The sequence below is a fragment of the Molothrus aeneus genome, chromosome 7, assembly GCF_037042795.1.
Source record: "Molothrus aeneus isolate 106 chromosome 7, BPBGC_Maene_1.0, whole genome shotgun sequence".
NCBI classification, from domain to species: Eukaryota; Metazoa; Chordata; class Aves; order Passeriformes; family Icteridae; genus Molothrus; species Molothrus aeneus.
In genome coordinates, this window is record NC_089652.1 from 882,951 (window position 1) to 900,173 (window position 17,223).

Sequence of the window (17,223 nt, forward strand, 5' to 3'; positions counted from 1 at the left end):
ACAGCCACGGGGTGCTAGGGGGACCCTGCCATCACAGGGACCCCGTCTGAGCTGTTTGGGGGGGCTGGGAGGGGATGCAAGGCTTAAATCAGCCCCTGTGCAGGAGGCCGTGCTGTACCACGCTGGAAACTTCCCTGCAAGAATAATAATAATAATGTTAACAATGATGATGATGATAACAATGCCATGCCTGCTGCCAGGGGGCAGCTGTAAATCGGGGTGGTGGTGCCAGGAGCTATCTGGGTGTTTTACCAGAGCCTCATGGGGTTTGGGGCCAGCAGGGCTGAGGTGTCCCCAGAGTGAGGGCTGAGCTATGTGGGGGCACACCTGGGGACAGGCTCTCTGCAAACCCTCCTGCTGCTTGGGCCAGGAATGAGTTTCCCCAGGAATGGGGAGCTGGAGCAGGCAATGGAAGGTGTTATGAATAGACCCCCTTGATGTGGGGAAGGGAAATGCTGCAGGTTTTGTTCAGGGAGAAGGGGCTGGAGATCCATGAGGGGGAGGCTACAGGGGCTCACTTCACCTTCTTGGGCTCTGCTGTGTGCAGGGGGCATCCCTGCTTCTGAAAAATCACTTGTTTTTTCAAATTTTTAAAAGTTTAATAGTAATAAAATGGTTATAAAAATAACAGTATAATTAGAGAAATAAAAAATGGGACAATTTGGATTAGGACAATATGAGACAATAAAAACAAAGAGTTATGAACAGTCTGGGTACCTTTTCTGGGCAAAATAAGCCCAAAAAAGGACCCACATTAACAGAGGATTAACCCTTAAAAGCAACAGCCTGTTGCATATTCATACACCTCATCCATGGTGCATAAATTCCATTCAAACACAGGATTCTGTCTGGGCAGTGTCAGCTTCTTCCTCTGAATCCTGACAGCACCTTCAGGGCTAAGCAAGGTGGGAAGAAGTTCGTTTCTTCTGATAATGGAGCAATAAATTCTCTTTCTCTGAAAGATTCAGGTGTCCTGTGGCTGCTATCTGGCTGTGAGTCCTTTCTTAGGAAAACAAAGTATCCTACATAGCATAGTTTCTATTTTAACCTTATGTTATAACCCAAACACACTACTTAAGGAAATTTAACACACTACTTAAGAAAATTAATACAGCATAACTTTCTAACATAGCACATATAATTTTCATTTTACTATTTGCAAAAAGCCAATCATAAAATACACATTTTTCACACTGCTGAAGTAAGGACACAGCAGGATGATCCCAGGCTTGATTTTGGCAGGGTCAGGCACTCAGATCCTCAGGGCTGTGCTGGCAGGGGATGTGCCCCAGGCACACAGCAGTGACACAGGGGAGGCTATGGGGTTTCCTCCCGCACCCAAACTCGCTGCCTGAAGGCAACAAGTGCTCTACAAGCTGTTGGAACACCCTTGATTCCCTCCTACACCCCACCAGGGGGTTCTCCCCATGCTCCTGGCCAGCCCCAGGCTGTCCCCCAGCTCTCCTGGCTCCTCTCTGCAGTGAATCCCACCTTGTGCAGCCACATTTCCCCCAAACCCACAGCAGCATCCCCACAGCACTCTCCACATCTCACAGCACTCGGCTGGGCTGGCAGGAGCCCAGACCCGGGGTTTGTGTGCCAAGGGTCCCTTTTCTCCCCAGCCCTGCTGTCCCAGGCTGTTTTTAACCCTGGCCTGGCACTCGAGTGTTTATATGCAAATAGATGCAGATTGAGAGGGGTCACGGGGAATTAGAGCCCACAAGGTCTGCCCTCCCTGCTAAATTTACCCAGGGAGGCAATCCCTGCCCGGGGAAGGTGATCCCTGGGCTGGGAGGCAGAATTGTCACCCCAGAAATAGGAGACAGGGTCACCAGAGAGAGGAGAGGGACAGGAGCCAGGGCAGCTCTGGGAATGCCAGCCCAGGGTGAATGATCCCTGGCTGTGCCTCTCCCTGCACCTCCAAACCCTCTGCTGGGCTGGCTGAAGGAGCCCAGGGGGGTTTTCATGCCAGGGCAGTGCTTGGGGGAGGTGGCTCAGTTCATAGCAGAGGGGGAGTGGGCACTGAAAGGCTGGGTGCAGCAAAACAGCGACCAGTGGTGAAAGCAGAGGGGAAAATGAGAGGTTTGGAGGCTCCAAACCAACACAGAGGATGGGCACAGCCAGGTGGGAGTGCCAGCCTTGAGACCAAGGGGAAAAGAAGGAGAAAATAGGAAAAACCACATAGGATGGTCTCAAATTATCTCCCAGAGCTGCTCCCACGAGCAGGGCCCTTAAGGGGGATCCTTCACCAGGAAACCCTGAGCTCAGCAGACCCCATCCCTCACATGTGGGGGTGTTCCCAGGGGTCCCAGGATGAGGGGAGAGATGAGAATGTTGACTCCATGTTTCTGAAGGCTGATTTATTATTTTATGATATATATTATATTAAAAGAAAATGATCTATTAAAACTTACTAAAAGAATAGAAGAAAGGATTTCATCAGAAGGCTTGAAAAGAAAGGAATGGAATGATAACAAAATCTTGTGACTGACCAGAGTCTGAGCCAGCTGACTGTGATTGGCCATTAATTAAAAACAACTCACATGGACCAATCACAGCTGCACCTGTTGCATTCCACAGCAGCAGATAATCAATGTTTACATTTTGTTTCTGAGGCCCTCCCAGCTTCTCAGGAGAAAAGATCCAAATGAAAGGATTTTCCATAAAATGTGTCTGTGACACTCATGGGCACACCCGGGAGTTTCTGGGGCTGCAGGGCCAGAGCTGGGTGTCACCACAGCCATGCTGGGGACACACACACACAGAGGACCCTCAGGTGCCTCTGGCAGCACAGGGGGTGCTGGCTCAGGGATGCTCAGGATCCCCAGGAAGATCCCAAAATGTTCTCCCAGCCTCAGGTTGGCTCCACACAGAGGGAGTTCCAGCTCTGGTGTAACATCCCAAAATGTACTCTGAGCAGGTTTATTCCCCACAGAGCTGGGTGGCAGGGCTGGGAAGGGGAGGCTTTGTCACCAGAGGCTCCCAGTCAGTCACGAGATGCCAGTCTCTATTCTTGTCCCCAGCACGGATCCCTCCGGTGACCTTGGGGAAAGGAGAAGTGGGAGCAGGGAATGCTCTGCTGGCATCCAGGGCAGCTTTCTCTCTCCTATACAAGGCACTGTCTGGGGAGCAGTTTCCCCTGCCAAAGGCCCAGGAGCATTTGTACCTTGCTGCAAGGGCCATCCCAGCATTCCAGGCTGGGCCAGGAACACGTAGCCCAGATTTTTCCACATTGCAACCACAGGATTGGAATCTCGTATGAGAACTGTCATGAAAAAAAAAAGAAAATGGAGGGAGGAAAATAAAATCCTCCCAGAGCTCAGAGGACACAAATAAGGTTATTGGGTCAGAGGACACAAATAAGGTTATTGGGGATGGACAGACAGCAGTTGACTAAATTTCCTTTTTGTTTTGGGTTTTTTTTTTTTTTAGTTTCCTAAACATTAGGCACTGTTTCCCTCCCAGCCTAAACACTTCTGTCTCAAGTTGGAGCCTCCAAAAAATCCAGCAGTTTAATCCAAGAGGTGCTGCTGCAGCATGGCCCAGTGACCACCTGGCCCTCATTGTAGCCCATGTCCATCATGCTCCAACCCCTCTGGAGATATAAATACCCCACAACAGAGCCTGGACTGGATTATAATTAGACAATGAGCCAAGAGGATGGAACCAATGGGCTATAAAAGCCTGGCCACCCCCCCAGGCAGGACCTACACACCAGGAAGCACTGGCATGAGCCAGGCACCAGGAGCTGGGGCAGTAAAGCTGAGGATTTCCTCCAAGTTGGACCCGGAGCATCCCTTGGGACCTCGTGCTCCCATTGCCAGGTTCTACACAGCCCTGGTCACAGGGGACCTGAGGAGCCTGCAGCTCCTGACTGAGAGGTACCACCAAGATGTCAACCTGGTCTTTGAGATCAGTAAGAACCAGCTGGAGTGGCAGGTGAAAAGCCAAGCCTCCTATGGACTCTCAGGTACTTTTCCTTTGAAGGCCAGGCCAGGAAGATAAAGTCAGTGGGTGTTTACTAACCCTGAACAGGAGAGGTGCAGTGCACCTTGGTGCCTTAAGTGTGCCCAAGGTTTCTGCTAGCCCACAGTTCTGGTCATTAATGTTCATCACTTTTAATATTCTCTTCTGCTCCTACTAACCCAGTGGAAGTGTAAAATCTGTGCATCCACATGATTTCTTCAGTCTGGAATCAGGCATTCTGTATTTTGGGAATGCTCTCAGGAGGGCTTACAGCCCAGATTCCTCATGGTCCTATCAGGAGGGATAAGATGCCCTGAGGTGATGCTCCCCATGGCCCCAAGTGCTCAGGAGACAATCCAGGAGGTCCTGGAACTGCTGGGAAATCCAGTTACTCTCTTTGGCTCATCCCAAACCCAGCCCTCCATCACCCTCCCACCTGGCTTGGGTGCCTTCACTCCCAGCAAAGTCAGCTTTTCCTTTCCTAGGGAATTCTGAGCTGCCTTTTAGCTCCTGCCAGCCACTTGCACATGGGGCTGCAAGCCCTGGTGGCCAGCAGAGCGTTGGCTTGCCCACCTGATTCCACCTGGAATCCCACTCCTGGATGAGCACACACTGAGGGGGTTTTGTTTCCTCTCCTTCCAACTGCAGCCAGAGCCACTGAGCTCAAACAGCCCCTAAAGCTGCCAGAGAAAAATGGGAAAAGAGGAGTCAGGAGCTGCCTCTGCCACCAGGCTGCTGGGGAGGGGAGGGGAGGGGAATGCAGGGGCAGGACTGAACCAGCTGCAATCAGAACCCCATTTATTGTATTTGCTGGGAAATATCCCAGATGAAGGCAGGAATGATGGATCTGACTCCATGTTCTCAGAAGGCTAATTTAGTACTTTATAATACTATATTATATTAAAGAGTGCTATGCTATACTAAAGAATACAGAAAGGACACTTACAGAATGCTAAAAAGATAACAATGAAAACTCCTGACTCTGTCCAGAGTCTGACACAGCTTGGCCCTGGTTGCCCAAAGAGCCAAAACAACTCCCAGCAGAATCCAATGGAACCTGTGGGTAAACAATCTCCAAACACATTCCACATGTGAGCACAGCACAGGAGAAGCAAATGAGAGAATTGTTTTCCTTTTCTCTGAGGCTCCTCAGCTTCCCAGGAGAAAAACCCTGGGTGAAGGGATTTTATCAGAGATGTGAGTCCCACACCCATCCAGAGGTGCAAAGGCCACAGCCATTCCCGTGTCCCGCAGGGCTGTGGGCTCTGGAGGAGCGCCTGGAGCTGAGCTCCCCTCTGTGCCTGGCCGCCCGCCACGGCCACCCCGACTGCCTGCGGCACCTCCTGCGCCGCGGGGCCGACCCCAACCTGGCCCCAGGGGGAGAGGCCCCCCTGCACCAGGCCTGCCTGGGGGGGCACAGCGACTGCGTGGAGCTGCTGCTGGAGTACAGGGCCCAGCCCAACCTGCTCAGCGAGCGGGGCACGGCCCCGCTGCACCTCTGCACCTCGCGGGACTCCCTGCGGTAAGCACGGCACCCACCTGCTGCTGGGGCTGGCATGGGGCTGGGACAATGGGAGGTGTCCCTGCCCTGGCATGGGGTGGGATGGGTTTGGATTTGAGGTCCCTTCTGTTGTAGTTAAGATGGAGACAGATGGAGACACTCTATACTAAAGCAGGCAGCCCTGATGATGAGGAGAAATGATGCATCTGACTCCATTGGTATCAGAAGGCTAATTAATTACTTCATTACACTATATTATTCTCTACTATATTATTCTATACTATATTTCATTGCATCTAAACTGAATCTGCCAAGCACTCGACTCAACTGCCCAGAATCTCGGGACTGTCAGCCGGCAGTCCCGACACACACACATGGATTCACTTGGCCAATGAATCAAAACACTCACACCAGAATCCAATCCCCAACTGCCTTCAGGTAAACAATCTTCCACTATGCATTCCACTTGTGAACAATCTCCTTAATTTTTTACTGACAACAAGAGGAGCAGTAAATGAGATAAGAATTGTTTTTTCTTTCTCTGAGGTTCAGAGAATGTGAATGCCAGAAATATCCTTGGGAAGTTGTGCCTTGCTTTTCTCTGTGAAGAGAAATGTGGCCACAACACTCCATTTCCAGATGGCTTCAAACTGGTTTTATTCTAGCAGGCATGCTTTTTAGACATTCTTACAAAGCTCAGAAGTTTACACTTTGCTCATTGGTTAGAAAAGACAGAGTGATTATTTATTGTATTTGTGGTGTTCCCAGATGAAGGCAGGAATGATGGATCTGACTCCATGTTCTCAGAAGGCTAATTTATTATTTTATAATACTATATTATATTAAATACTACACTAAACTATACTAAAGAATACAGAAAGGCTATTTACAGAAGGCTAAAAAGATAACAATGAAAACTCCTGACTCTTTCCAGAGTCTGACACAGCTTGGCCCTGATTGGCCAAAGAGCCAAAACAACTCCCAGCAGAATCCAATGGAACAATCACTTGTGGGTAAACAATCTCCAAACACATTCCACATGAGCACAGCACAGGAGAAGCAAATGAGAGAAGAATTGTTTTCCTTTTTTCTGAGCCTCTCACCTTCCCAGGAGAAAAATCCTGGGCAAAAGGATTTTTCCAGAGAATGTGAATGCCAAATTTATTGGAATAGGCAGTTGCAGGTTTCTCTTATTTATTCTCTTATTTATCCTTCTTTCTTTCTTGGTTTCTATGTCAACCACCTTGGTAGGAAATTCTTTCAGGGATAAACATGGATCCCCTTATCAAACATGGATCCTCTTATCAAACATGGATCCTCTTCTCAAGCTTCTCCCTGGCTCACAGAAGTTGCTGTAAAACCTCTTCCACCCAAACCTTCCAACCCAAACCGTTCTGGCATTCCGTGTTAACCTTGCTGTGCATCCCCTGTGCACACAGCCCAGGAGCTCTGCCTGTGGGAAGCAAGAAAAGATGCCATGATCCATGGCAAGGCTTCCCACATGCTCCCACATCTCCCCACTGCCACAGCAGAGACAAAAACAATTTTGGTGCCAGGCACATTGCACAGCCTAAGTGTTCTCCCCATGGACAGCCCAGCCTCAGCCTTTGCTTCCACCTCTTTCCTGACTATTTCCCCTAAAATCAGTGTGTCCTGCAGCCCAGACCCAGCACACATCACAGGAGATGCTCAGGATGGGTTTATGGGATGTGGAGCAGTGCTCCCACCCCCTCACCCCACACAAGCCATGCAGGGATCCCCCTTGGTTCACAGGCAGGGCTGAGCTCCTCCAGGTGCACCCACATCCCACCCTGGATCAGCAGCACACAGATGAGCATAAAAATTGCCTGGAAAAATATAGAAAAACACAGAAAAATATGTTTCTGTAGGACTTTAGGTGCCTGGATAGCTAGACACACGGAATCGGGATAATTTTTTTTTTTTTTTTTTTAAATAAAGAGCTCAGCCACTTGATATTATCCTGATGAAACTGCTCAGGGCCACAGTGAATTCCATCACCTGCCAGCTTCCCTGGAAAGCCAGCCTGGCTTCCATCCTCTGCCCTCCAGGCAGGCAAGATTACCTGGAAGTAGGTGGTGAAAGCAAAGTTCCAGCTTGTCATGGACAGGGAGAGAGTCCTGGAGAAGAGAAGCAGCCAGAGAGGGAAAGGTTTGATCCCTGCTCATCAATAAGAGTCTCTGCAGAATGTCCAAAAACCAGCTATTAATCAACTCCTGGTTCAGCCAAAAACATCTGGGGATGAATCCAGCACATCCTTGGTGCTGTGAGGGCTGGAAGGAGTGGGATGGGAGAGAGAGGGTGCTGCAGGCAGCTCTGGCTTTAATTCCTTCACCTGAGTGCCCTTTCTACCTCCAACCTCATCCTAAAACCCCAGTGCTTCCCTGATTTTAGGCTGCCTCTCCTGGAGAGTAGGGGCCACCAAACCACCCCAGGGCGTGCAGAGGATCTCCTGGACCACAGAGGTCTTTGCTTCCAAGCTTGGAAAAAAACCAACTATTTTATATAGATGCATTAAAAACAGATCTGCTCTCACTGATTTGCATGTTCCATTGCCTTGGAAGGCAGAGGGCGATGGCAGCACAGCCACCAAGGGGATCAGACAGCCCCGAGGTGGCAACAGCTGAGTTGTAAGGCCTGGAATATTGGGGCTTTATAATGGAAATGCTGCGAGCCCCTTAACTGCGGCGCCCGGCGCTACGGGGGCTTCTACAATAACTGAGCCAACTCCCTTGAAAGATCAAAAATTAATAGACATTTCAGACAGGGTTTGAGGTTTCGACCACTGCTTTTTCAATAGCAAAGACTTTGCTAAAGTTAGAGACTGAGGAGGTCAAGCTTTGGGTAACACAAACATTTCCTCTTTGATTAGGGGGAGACTACTTTACCTCGCCTCCTTTTTTTTTATTTTATTATTTTTTTCATCGAGTAGTAGATTTTAGGTCATCCTTAATTTTTTACTGACAACAAAGAGCAGGTCATTGACCTACATAGAGAGCTATTTTATTTTTCTCCCTCTTGATAACAATGGCCAGAACACCTATGTGCCAGGTTCCTCTGTATTCCCATATACTCGGCAATTCACCATGGGGGCAGGACTTAAAACCTTTGAGCCTCTCAGTGACTGGGATAAAAAAAAATTATCTGGGCTTCCTTCCAGCCATTTGAGCTTCAGAATCCATGAGATTTCAACAAAAAGGATATCAGAGCTTTAATCTAGGAGCTTTTTGAAGAGATGGAAAAAAAAAGTTCCAGTAAAGTTCAGTCTTACCTTCTTCACTTTAGGAGCTGTTCATGCCAACGTCGGCCTATTTAGTAGAGTTCCTCTCCTTGACCTCTTTTTTACAGCCGAGATAATTAACATGGTGGGGTAAGATGAGTCTCTAAATTCACTGCACTCTCTCCCTGGCGCTCTCCCTTTTCCCTCTTAAAGCTGGGGATGATTAAAGGAGCCTGCCTTTATTGGCACCCCGAAAAAAAATAAAATAAAAATAATTGATGGGGAGAGGAAGAGCCTCGGCAGCGGGGAGGGGAGGGGAGAGCGGGCGTGGGCCTGGCAGGGATGCAGGACACAGCTCCTGCCTCCCATCACAGCAGGGAGGGATGCTGAACATCTGCAGAGCCCTCCTCCAGGTCTCCCTGGATGTCCCAGGCTCCCCTCGAGGCCAGGGAGAGCCTGCCTGGAGAGGAATTTCCCTTCTCCAGCCTCGCACGGAAGGAAAGAGCTCGGCAAGGGAAGAGCTCTGGGAAGCCAAGGGATGGGACAAGGAGATGTCACCCCTGCTTCCAGCTGAGCAATTCCCTTCTCTGAGCCTTCCCCCCACCCTGGGAGCTGGAGGCAGAGCTCTCCAGCTCCTCCAAGCCCCCAGAGGGGAGGGATGGGGGATGGAGGGTGGGATGAGTCCATGCAGGAGCTCAGGGGCTCCGCGCCAGGAGCGCTGGGGTGGGGAGCAAGCACCATGGACAGGGGGAATGGGAGGAAGGAGCAGGAAACAGGAGCTGAGCAGGAAGGCAGGAGCCCGAAAAGGCCAAGACAAGGCTCCAAAACTCCAGGAGATGGGGACTGACCCAGAGGGGCCGGGTCCAGGCACTCTCCAGCTGTTCCAGCACCATCCTGGGCACTCTGCCCCTGTGGCTGTGGGAATGAGCAGCACTGCAAGGGAAAAAAAGCTCAGGGATATGAAAAGCCAGCATTTAGCATCATCTAGTGCTAAACCTCATCCTCTGCTCTGTTCAGCCTTGCTAAATACAGCACTGGGAGCGTTTGGAGCCATCGTTTTGGGAAGCTGGGCAAGAGCAGCTCCTGACTGGGTCCTGAGAGAGAAATGAAGAGCCCAGAAGCAGCCACAGGGCTGGCCCTGCCCTCTGAGACGTGACAAAATGAGGGCTTTCACAGATAAACCTTGGGGGTGGGAGGGAAAAACAAACAGGAGGTTTTTCCTTAAGGAAACTGGGGCCTGAGTGGGTTTTTGGGACTTTGGGAATTTCCCTGCAGCCTCCGCTGCCCCAAGCTCCTGCTCCTCCTGCTGGCTGTTCTTCACATCCCATTTCTAACAAATCCCACTTTCCCAGCCTGGGTGGTTTGCATCCCAGCCAGTGGGAGCCATCCTGGCATAAGGAGGATGGGCACATCCTGCCCTGGCTCTGTGATGGGTGAAGAGATTTAAAAAATCAATCCCAAATAATTTTCTCCCGTTCCATTTGATCCAGGAGCTCAGGACGGGGTGAAGGTGGAGCACCAGCACCACTCACCCCAAATTCCCTTTACCTTAAGAGGTGACTTGTCCAGAAAGGGGATGTCACCCATCACCTGCAAATGACTTGGAAGGGAGTTTAAATTAGTCAAAATTAGGGGCCAGGCTGGATGGAAAACAAACTTACCTGTTTTGCCACTGAATTTCTGCTGAGATAAACAGAAAGCTGAACTCAGTATGCTCTTTCAGTATTCCCAGAAAACTGGAGAGGAGCCCTTGAAAAATCAGCAACCATTACTGGGCCTTATTTAATGGGATTTTAGTCCAATCTGGTGGCAACAACCAGGCTGTGAATGAAAATACAGGAAGCCAGAAATGCTGGGGAAGTGTTGGAGCTCGTGAATTCATCAACAGAGATTTTAGAGTTTAACCAGAGCATCTCCCCAGAACCTGCTGATGCCCAGGTATCCAAACAGGAGGCAAAGGCTCCTCCCAGGCTCCCACCTTTTCCATTCACTGGAAGAGATCTTCCCTTGTTCATAACTCCCTGCCAGCATTCCCTCTGTGCCAAGGGAGGAGCACCCAGGGGGAAAATCCAATATAAAGCAGCTTGGGTTTCTTCCAGCACTTGAAAACCAAAAAGAAAATCCCTCCAGGGATGCAGCCCCTGGGAAGGATGGCCTTTCCACAGGAGAATATTTGGGATGTCCAGCAGGAGATGAAGAGGAGCTGAGCTGCAAGGGTGGGGTTCTCTGTGAGGGAAAAGCCCAGGGCACAGTGAGGGTTCTGGGCTGGGTTCAGCCCCTGGCTCTGCTGAGGGACAATCCCTCTGTGCTGCCTGTGCAGGTGGAAATCTTCATCCTGGGCACTCTCACCCAAACCAGGGCAATGTTTGTGCCCAGGTACAGCTGCCTTCTTGCCTGGGAATGCTTTAAGCATGATCTACCCCCCAAAAAAGAAAAAAAAACAGAACAAAAGGGGATTTTTATCACAGGCTAGGCTGCTGCATTTATAAATTATAAAAATTTTATGCTGCATATATATATATTATGTAAGTCAGCATTATTTTTTATTATATTTTATTTTTATTATATTATATTATAATATATAAGTCAGCAATATTTTTTTTTCCCATTTTTCCTTGCAGGACCATCCTTTAGTTTGCCCTGAATACATTATTTTAGGGTGCAGAGCAACCTGTGACATCAAGATTAAGCTACTCTGGAGAGGTCCCCACAGAATAATCATAATCAGGGCTACAAATTCCCTGGTGACAAGGATGGCTAAGACCAATAAAAGAGACCAAGTGTTTGAGTGATCCCCTCAACAGCAGCCAGCAAGCCCCAAAAAAGCCTCAGGGAGACAAAACACTCTGAAGAAAGGGATTCAGCATCCTCATGCAAAAAATGAAATTGGAAAGTGGGGGTCTGAGGATTTTGGGAATGGCACAACCCCACCTAAATCCACTCTCAGGGAACCACAGCCCAAGCAGAGCATCTGTGGTGGAGCCTCTGGTGAGGGCTGGCACCCCTGGGAGGTGCAGGGAAAGATCCTGAAGGGATTTTTCCTGGTATCTCAGGTTTGAGGTGCACAGGAAAAGCAGCTCAGGGAGGTGTTTGTAGATTTTGCTCTGCCAAGGACAGTGAAAATCCTCCCAGCAAATCCTTGGGGAGGTGATGAGGCAGGTCCACAAAAAGTCAAGTATATTGATATTAGTGTTAGCATTATTAGCATTATTAGCATTATCTCATTATTTTATTATTGATATTTTCCCCACACATGTTAGCATTCCCCTGGGCCAGGAAAAACAAGCAATATCCTGGTGCTGTCCTTCCTCCCTGGGGTTCCTCTTCTTCCCATCCCAGCTGCTGGAAGGATCAGGCTGGGACTTCTCTCCCCCTCGTGCTGCTTCTGTGTCAGCCCAGACCCTCCCCCAGGGCTCCAGTGACACCTGAGCTGCAAGAAAAATGAAAATTAGAGAGGCAGGAGGGGATTAAAGGTTGGTGCTCCTCCCTTGGACTCCGTGATCCCCGTGGGTCCCTCCTAGCTCGGGATATTCTGTGGTCCTGTGAAAACACAATCCTCTGGAGCAGGAGCACAACACAGGTGTGGGGTCCCTCCAAAGGGGAGGGAAAATCCATTTTTCTATCCAAGCAAGTGGGCTTAGGATGGTCAAGGAGTTCAGGAATGGTCAAGGATAGTCAAGGATGGTCAAGGACTCTCAGGTGGTCAAGGGTGATCAAGGTGCTCAAGGATGGTTGAAGATGGCCAGGGTGGTCAAGGATAGCTGAAGGCAGTCAAGGATGGTTGAGAATGGTCAAGGTATTCAAGGATGGTCAAGGATGGTCAAGGCATTCAAGGATGGTCAAGGCAAAGGACAGTCCAGGATGGTCAAATATGGTCAGGGTGGCCAAGGATAGTTGAAGACAGTCAAGGATGGTCAAGGATTGTCAAGATGGCTAAGGACAGTCCAGGATGGTCAAGGATGACCATCCATGCATGACCCTGGTCAAGGGGCAGAGGGATATACTACCCAAACCACCGCTGCCCTCACTGTGGAGGGCCCCAGGGTGCAGTGCCACCCTCCCAAAAATCCCAGCTCCAGCATGACTTCCCCCCTCACCCCACACCACCTCCTGCCCCACCATCCCTCATGTCTCACCCCAGACCACCCCAAACCCCTTCCCACAGGTGTGCCAAGCTCCTGCTGCTGCACGGGGCGGCCGTGGAGCTGCCGAGTGAGGGGGGAGGTGACACAGCTCTGCACGTGGCCGCCAGGCACCGTCTCTGCCACCACGCCCGCCTCTACCTGCGGCGCCGTGCCTGCGTCAACGCCCGCAACGCGCGCCAGGAGACGGCGCTGGGCGTGCTCTGCGGGCAGGCCCCGGCCCAGGACGACCATTCCCTGCAGCTTTTCCAGCTGCTGCTAAACCACGGCGCCGACGTAGAGGCGCGGGATGAGAGCTGGAGGCGGCCCCTGCACCGGGCCTGCGGGGCGGCCAACGCCGAGCTGGTGCGGCTGCTGCTGCGGTGCGGCGCCGACGCCAACGCCATCGACTACGACGGCGTCTCCCCGCTGGGCTGGGCCCTGCAGGCCGCGGCATCCCGCCCCGAGCTGCGGCCACACCTCACCGTGCAGCTGCTGCTCAACCACGGATCCCAGAGGATTTGGCCCCAGGCCTTCATCAAGGTACCTGCCCCAAAATGGCACACAGAAAATTTGGCCCCAGGTCTTCATCAAAGTACAGGCCCCAAAATGGCTCCCAGAGGATTTGGCCCTCAGCCTTCATCAAGGTACAGGCCCCAAAATGGTGCCCAGAAAATTTGTCCCCAGGTCTTCATCAAAGTACAGGCCCCAAAATGGCTCTCATAGGATTTGGCCCCTGGCCTTCAGCGAGGTACAGGCTCCAAAATGGCTCGCACAAAATTTGTCCCCAGGCCTTCAGCAAGGTACAGGCCCCAAAATGGCTCCCAGAGGATTTGGCCCCAGGCCTTCATCAAGGTACTGGCCCCAAAATGGTGCCCAGAGAGCACCTGGCATGCAGGGGGTTGAGGTTGGATGTGGTTGTTAATTGTTGTGGTGTTGTTGAGGGTCCCCAGGATGAGGTGACAGAGGAGAATTGACTCCAAGTTCTCAGAAGGCTGATATATTATATTATATTATATTATATTATATTATATTATATTATATTATATTATATTATATTATATTATATTATATTATATTATATTATATTATATTACATTACATTACATTACATTATTATATGAAAATTATATACTAAAACTACACTAAAGAAAGAGAAAGAATATAGACAGAAGGCTAGACAAGAATGGATAATAAAAAAACCCATGACTGACCAGAGCCCTGACATAGCTGGACTGAGATTGGTCATTAAGTTAAAGCAGTTCACCTGCTGGGTAAACAATTCTCCAAATCACATTTGCTCCATGGAGCAAATCCATGGAGCACAGGAGCATCTGTGTCTGTCGGGGTCACCGCTCGCCATGGTGGATGGATGGCTCCATTTTTAGTCCTGGTTTTCCCAGGACTGAAATGTGCTTTTGGCTAGAAATTTGTATAGGTTTAATTTTTTTTCCCTTCTAATTGTGCTTTAAGTATTGCAGTCCAGAGGAGCAAAACATGGAGAAGCTGAAGCTTCCCAGTTTCCCAGGAGAAGAAATCCTGGCAAAGGGATTTTTCATAAAATCTGACAGTGACAGTTGGGAGATTTGGGACATCTGAAGGTGGCAGGGTGGGAGAATTTGGGAGAGCTTCCCAGTCTGGGCAGGGGTTGGGGAGTGATGGAAGTGAAGGCCCAGCAGAAGGGCAGGATGGAGCCAGCACGGCTCAGAGGGGTTTTTCCTTGTGCACTGGAATTCTAGGGAATGTCAGAGACAGGCTTGGCACACAAGCTGCCTCATGGCTCTGTGTTCCATTGATTTTACATCAAACCATAAAGAAAATATTATCCTGCCCTGTCAGGCACAAGCCAAAAATGTAAATAAGGAGCGAGGGCTGCATCCAGAGGAAAAAATGCCTCAGCAGGGTGGGAATTCCCACTGCTCCAAAAGGCATCAGGAGAAACCCCACACCTGCCCCATCCCAACACAGGGGCCTGTCCCAGCCTGGAGCGGGGTGGGGTGGGACAAACCCTGGCTGCAGCAGGTGGGTGTTGTCCCCTCTGGCCCTGCCTCTCTGTCTGAGCTGTCCCATCATCCCTGGACAGGTGCTGAAATCCTGTGCAGCCGTGCCTGAGGTCATCGAGGTCCTCTTCAACTCCTACTCCCAAATCCCGGTGTCCCAGGAGTGGAGAGAGGCCGTGCCACAGGAGGTGTTCCAGGTGAGGCAGCCCTGCTGGTTTGAGACCCAAGGAGGGGGTTTTCCCCAAAGAATTAGGGTTTATTTTCCCCACAGAATTAGGGTTTATTTTCCCCCCAGAATGGTTTTTCCCCCCCACCCAGACTTCACTTGGATGGAGGAAAAACAAAAGGAATTTTCCCTAGAGCGACACCACACGCCTGATCCCTCCAGGCTTGCATCCCTCCACCTCCACCGTCCTCAGACCCCACATCCCTGCCCCAGCCTGCCATAAAATTCACTCTCAGCCTCTGGAAGTGAGCCTGGAGCCAGTGCACTTCCCAGCAGGAGCCCACATCCCTCATTTTGGTTGGAAAAGCTCCTCCTTGGATGTGCAACAGGTACAGGCAGCCCACTCTGGGGTGATTTGGGATGGCTCCTGGCCCCACAGGCTGTGAGGGATGGCTGGAATGCAAACAAAGCCTTCAGGTGTTCTGAGGAATGGGACAAAGGATTTTTTTCCCCCAAATTAAGGAAAGGCTGAGGCTGCACAGCCCAATCCTGCTTTGTTTCCCTGTTCCCTCAGAGACAGACTCTCTTCTCCATCAGCTTTCTGTGGGATGCTGCTGCACCCTCCCTGACACTGGCTTCCCCCAAGGTGCAGGAGAATTGCAGTCCACAAGGTCCCAGTTCCACAGGGGAATTGCAGTCCACGAGGTCCCAATTCCACAGGAGAATTGCAGTCCACGAGGTCCCAATTCCATAGAATTTCAGTCCACAAGGTCCCAATTCCACAGGGGAATTGCAGTCCACAGGGTCCCAATTCCATAGGAGAATTGCAGCCCACAAGGTCCCAGTTCCACAGGGGAATTGCAGTCCACAAGGTCCCAGTTCCACAGGGGAATTCCAGTCCATGAGGTCCCAATTCCACAGGGGAATTGCAGTCCACAAGGTCCCAGTTCCACAGGAGAATTGCAGTCCACAAGGTCCCAGTTCCACAGGGGAATTGCAGTCCACAAGGTCCCAGTTCCACAGGAGAATTGCAGTCCACAAGGTCCCAGTTCCACAGGGGAATTGCAGTCCACAAGGTCCCAGTTCCACAGGGGAATTCCAGTCCATGAGGTCCCAATTCCACAGGGGAATTCCAGTCCATGAGGTCCCAGTTCCACAGGGGAATTGCAGTCCACAAGGTCCCAGTTCCACAGGAGAATTCCAGAGTCCCTCGCCCACCCTTTCCCTGTGTCAGTCCCCGTTCCCCACACCCACAGCCACACCTGGGCTCTTTCCCTCTGACCTCCATCCCTAAACACCTCCAGCTCCTCTGGCAGCCAGGAGAGGTGTTATCCCAGGTGACAGGGCCCATGTGGGTGGCAATGTCCCTGTTGTTCCCTCTCTGCAGCAGCACCAGGCGTTCTACGAGTCCCTGCTGGGGCTGGCGGGCACGGCCCGGAGCCTGCAGCACCTGTGCCGTGCCACCATCCGGGCACACCTTGGGGACAAGTGCCACTGCCTCATCCCCCTGCTGCCCCTGCCCAGCACCCTGCAGGAATTCCTGCTGCTGGAGCCCCAGGGAGTGGTGCTGTGAGGGGGCACATCCAGGAGCACACCCAGGAGCAGATCCATGGAGCTCAGGAGCATCTGTGTCTGTCGGGGTCACCGTGGTGGATGGGTGGCTCCATTTTTAGTCCTGGTTTTCCCAGGAATAAAATGTGCTTTTGGCTGGAAATTTGTATGAGTTTATTTTTTATTTTTCCCTTCTAATTGTGCTTTAAGTAGATTATAAAGAGTAATAAAATGATTAGTGGCTGGTAGGAATAATGCTGATTGTAGAGGATCCCTGCAAAGCAGCAGGGGCTGCTCAGGTGTGGGAAGGGAGGGACAGGGCAGGGGACACAAAATCAGCTCAGGGGACCCAAATCAGCTCAGAGGACTCAAATCAGCTCAGGGGACCCAAAGCAGCTCAGGGGACCCAAACAAGCTCAGAGGAACCAAACCAGCCCTGGGGACCCAAACCAAGGGACCCAAACCAGCCCAAGGGACCCAAACCAGCTCAGGGGATCCAAACCAGCCCTGGGGACCCAAACCAAGGGACCCAAACCAGCCCAAGGGACCCAAACCAGCTCAGGGGATCCAAACCAGCCCTGGGGACCCAAACCAAGGGACCCAAAGCAGCCCAAGGGACCCAAACCAGCTCAGGGGATCCAAACCAGCCCTGGGGACCCAAACCAAGGGACCCAAAGCAG

At 51.0% G+C, this 17,223-nt stretch overlaps 1 protein-coding gene across 1 annotated transcript; it reads left to right on the forward strand.

The window, feature by feature from the left end:
* The first annotated feature begins 3,729 nt into the window (after positions 1-3,729).
* ASB18 (ankyrin repeat and SOCS box containing 18) lies at positions 3,730-16,565 on the forward strand. Its single transcript, XM_066554018.1, has 5 exons — positions 3,730-3,970; positions 5,221-5,488; positions 12,871-13,369; positions 14,910-15,023; positions 16,380-16,565. The coding sequence occupies exons 1-5, from the start codon at positions 3,730-3,732 to the stop codon at positions 16,563-16,565; spliced, it is 1,308 nt and encodes a 435-aa protein (XP_066410115.1).
* The last annotated feature ends 658 nt before the right edge of the window (positions 16,566-17,223 follow it).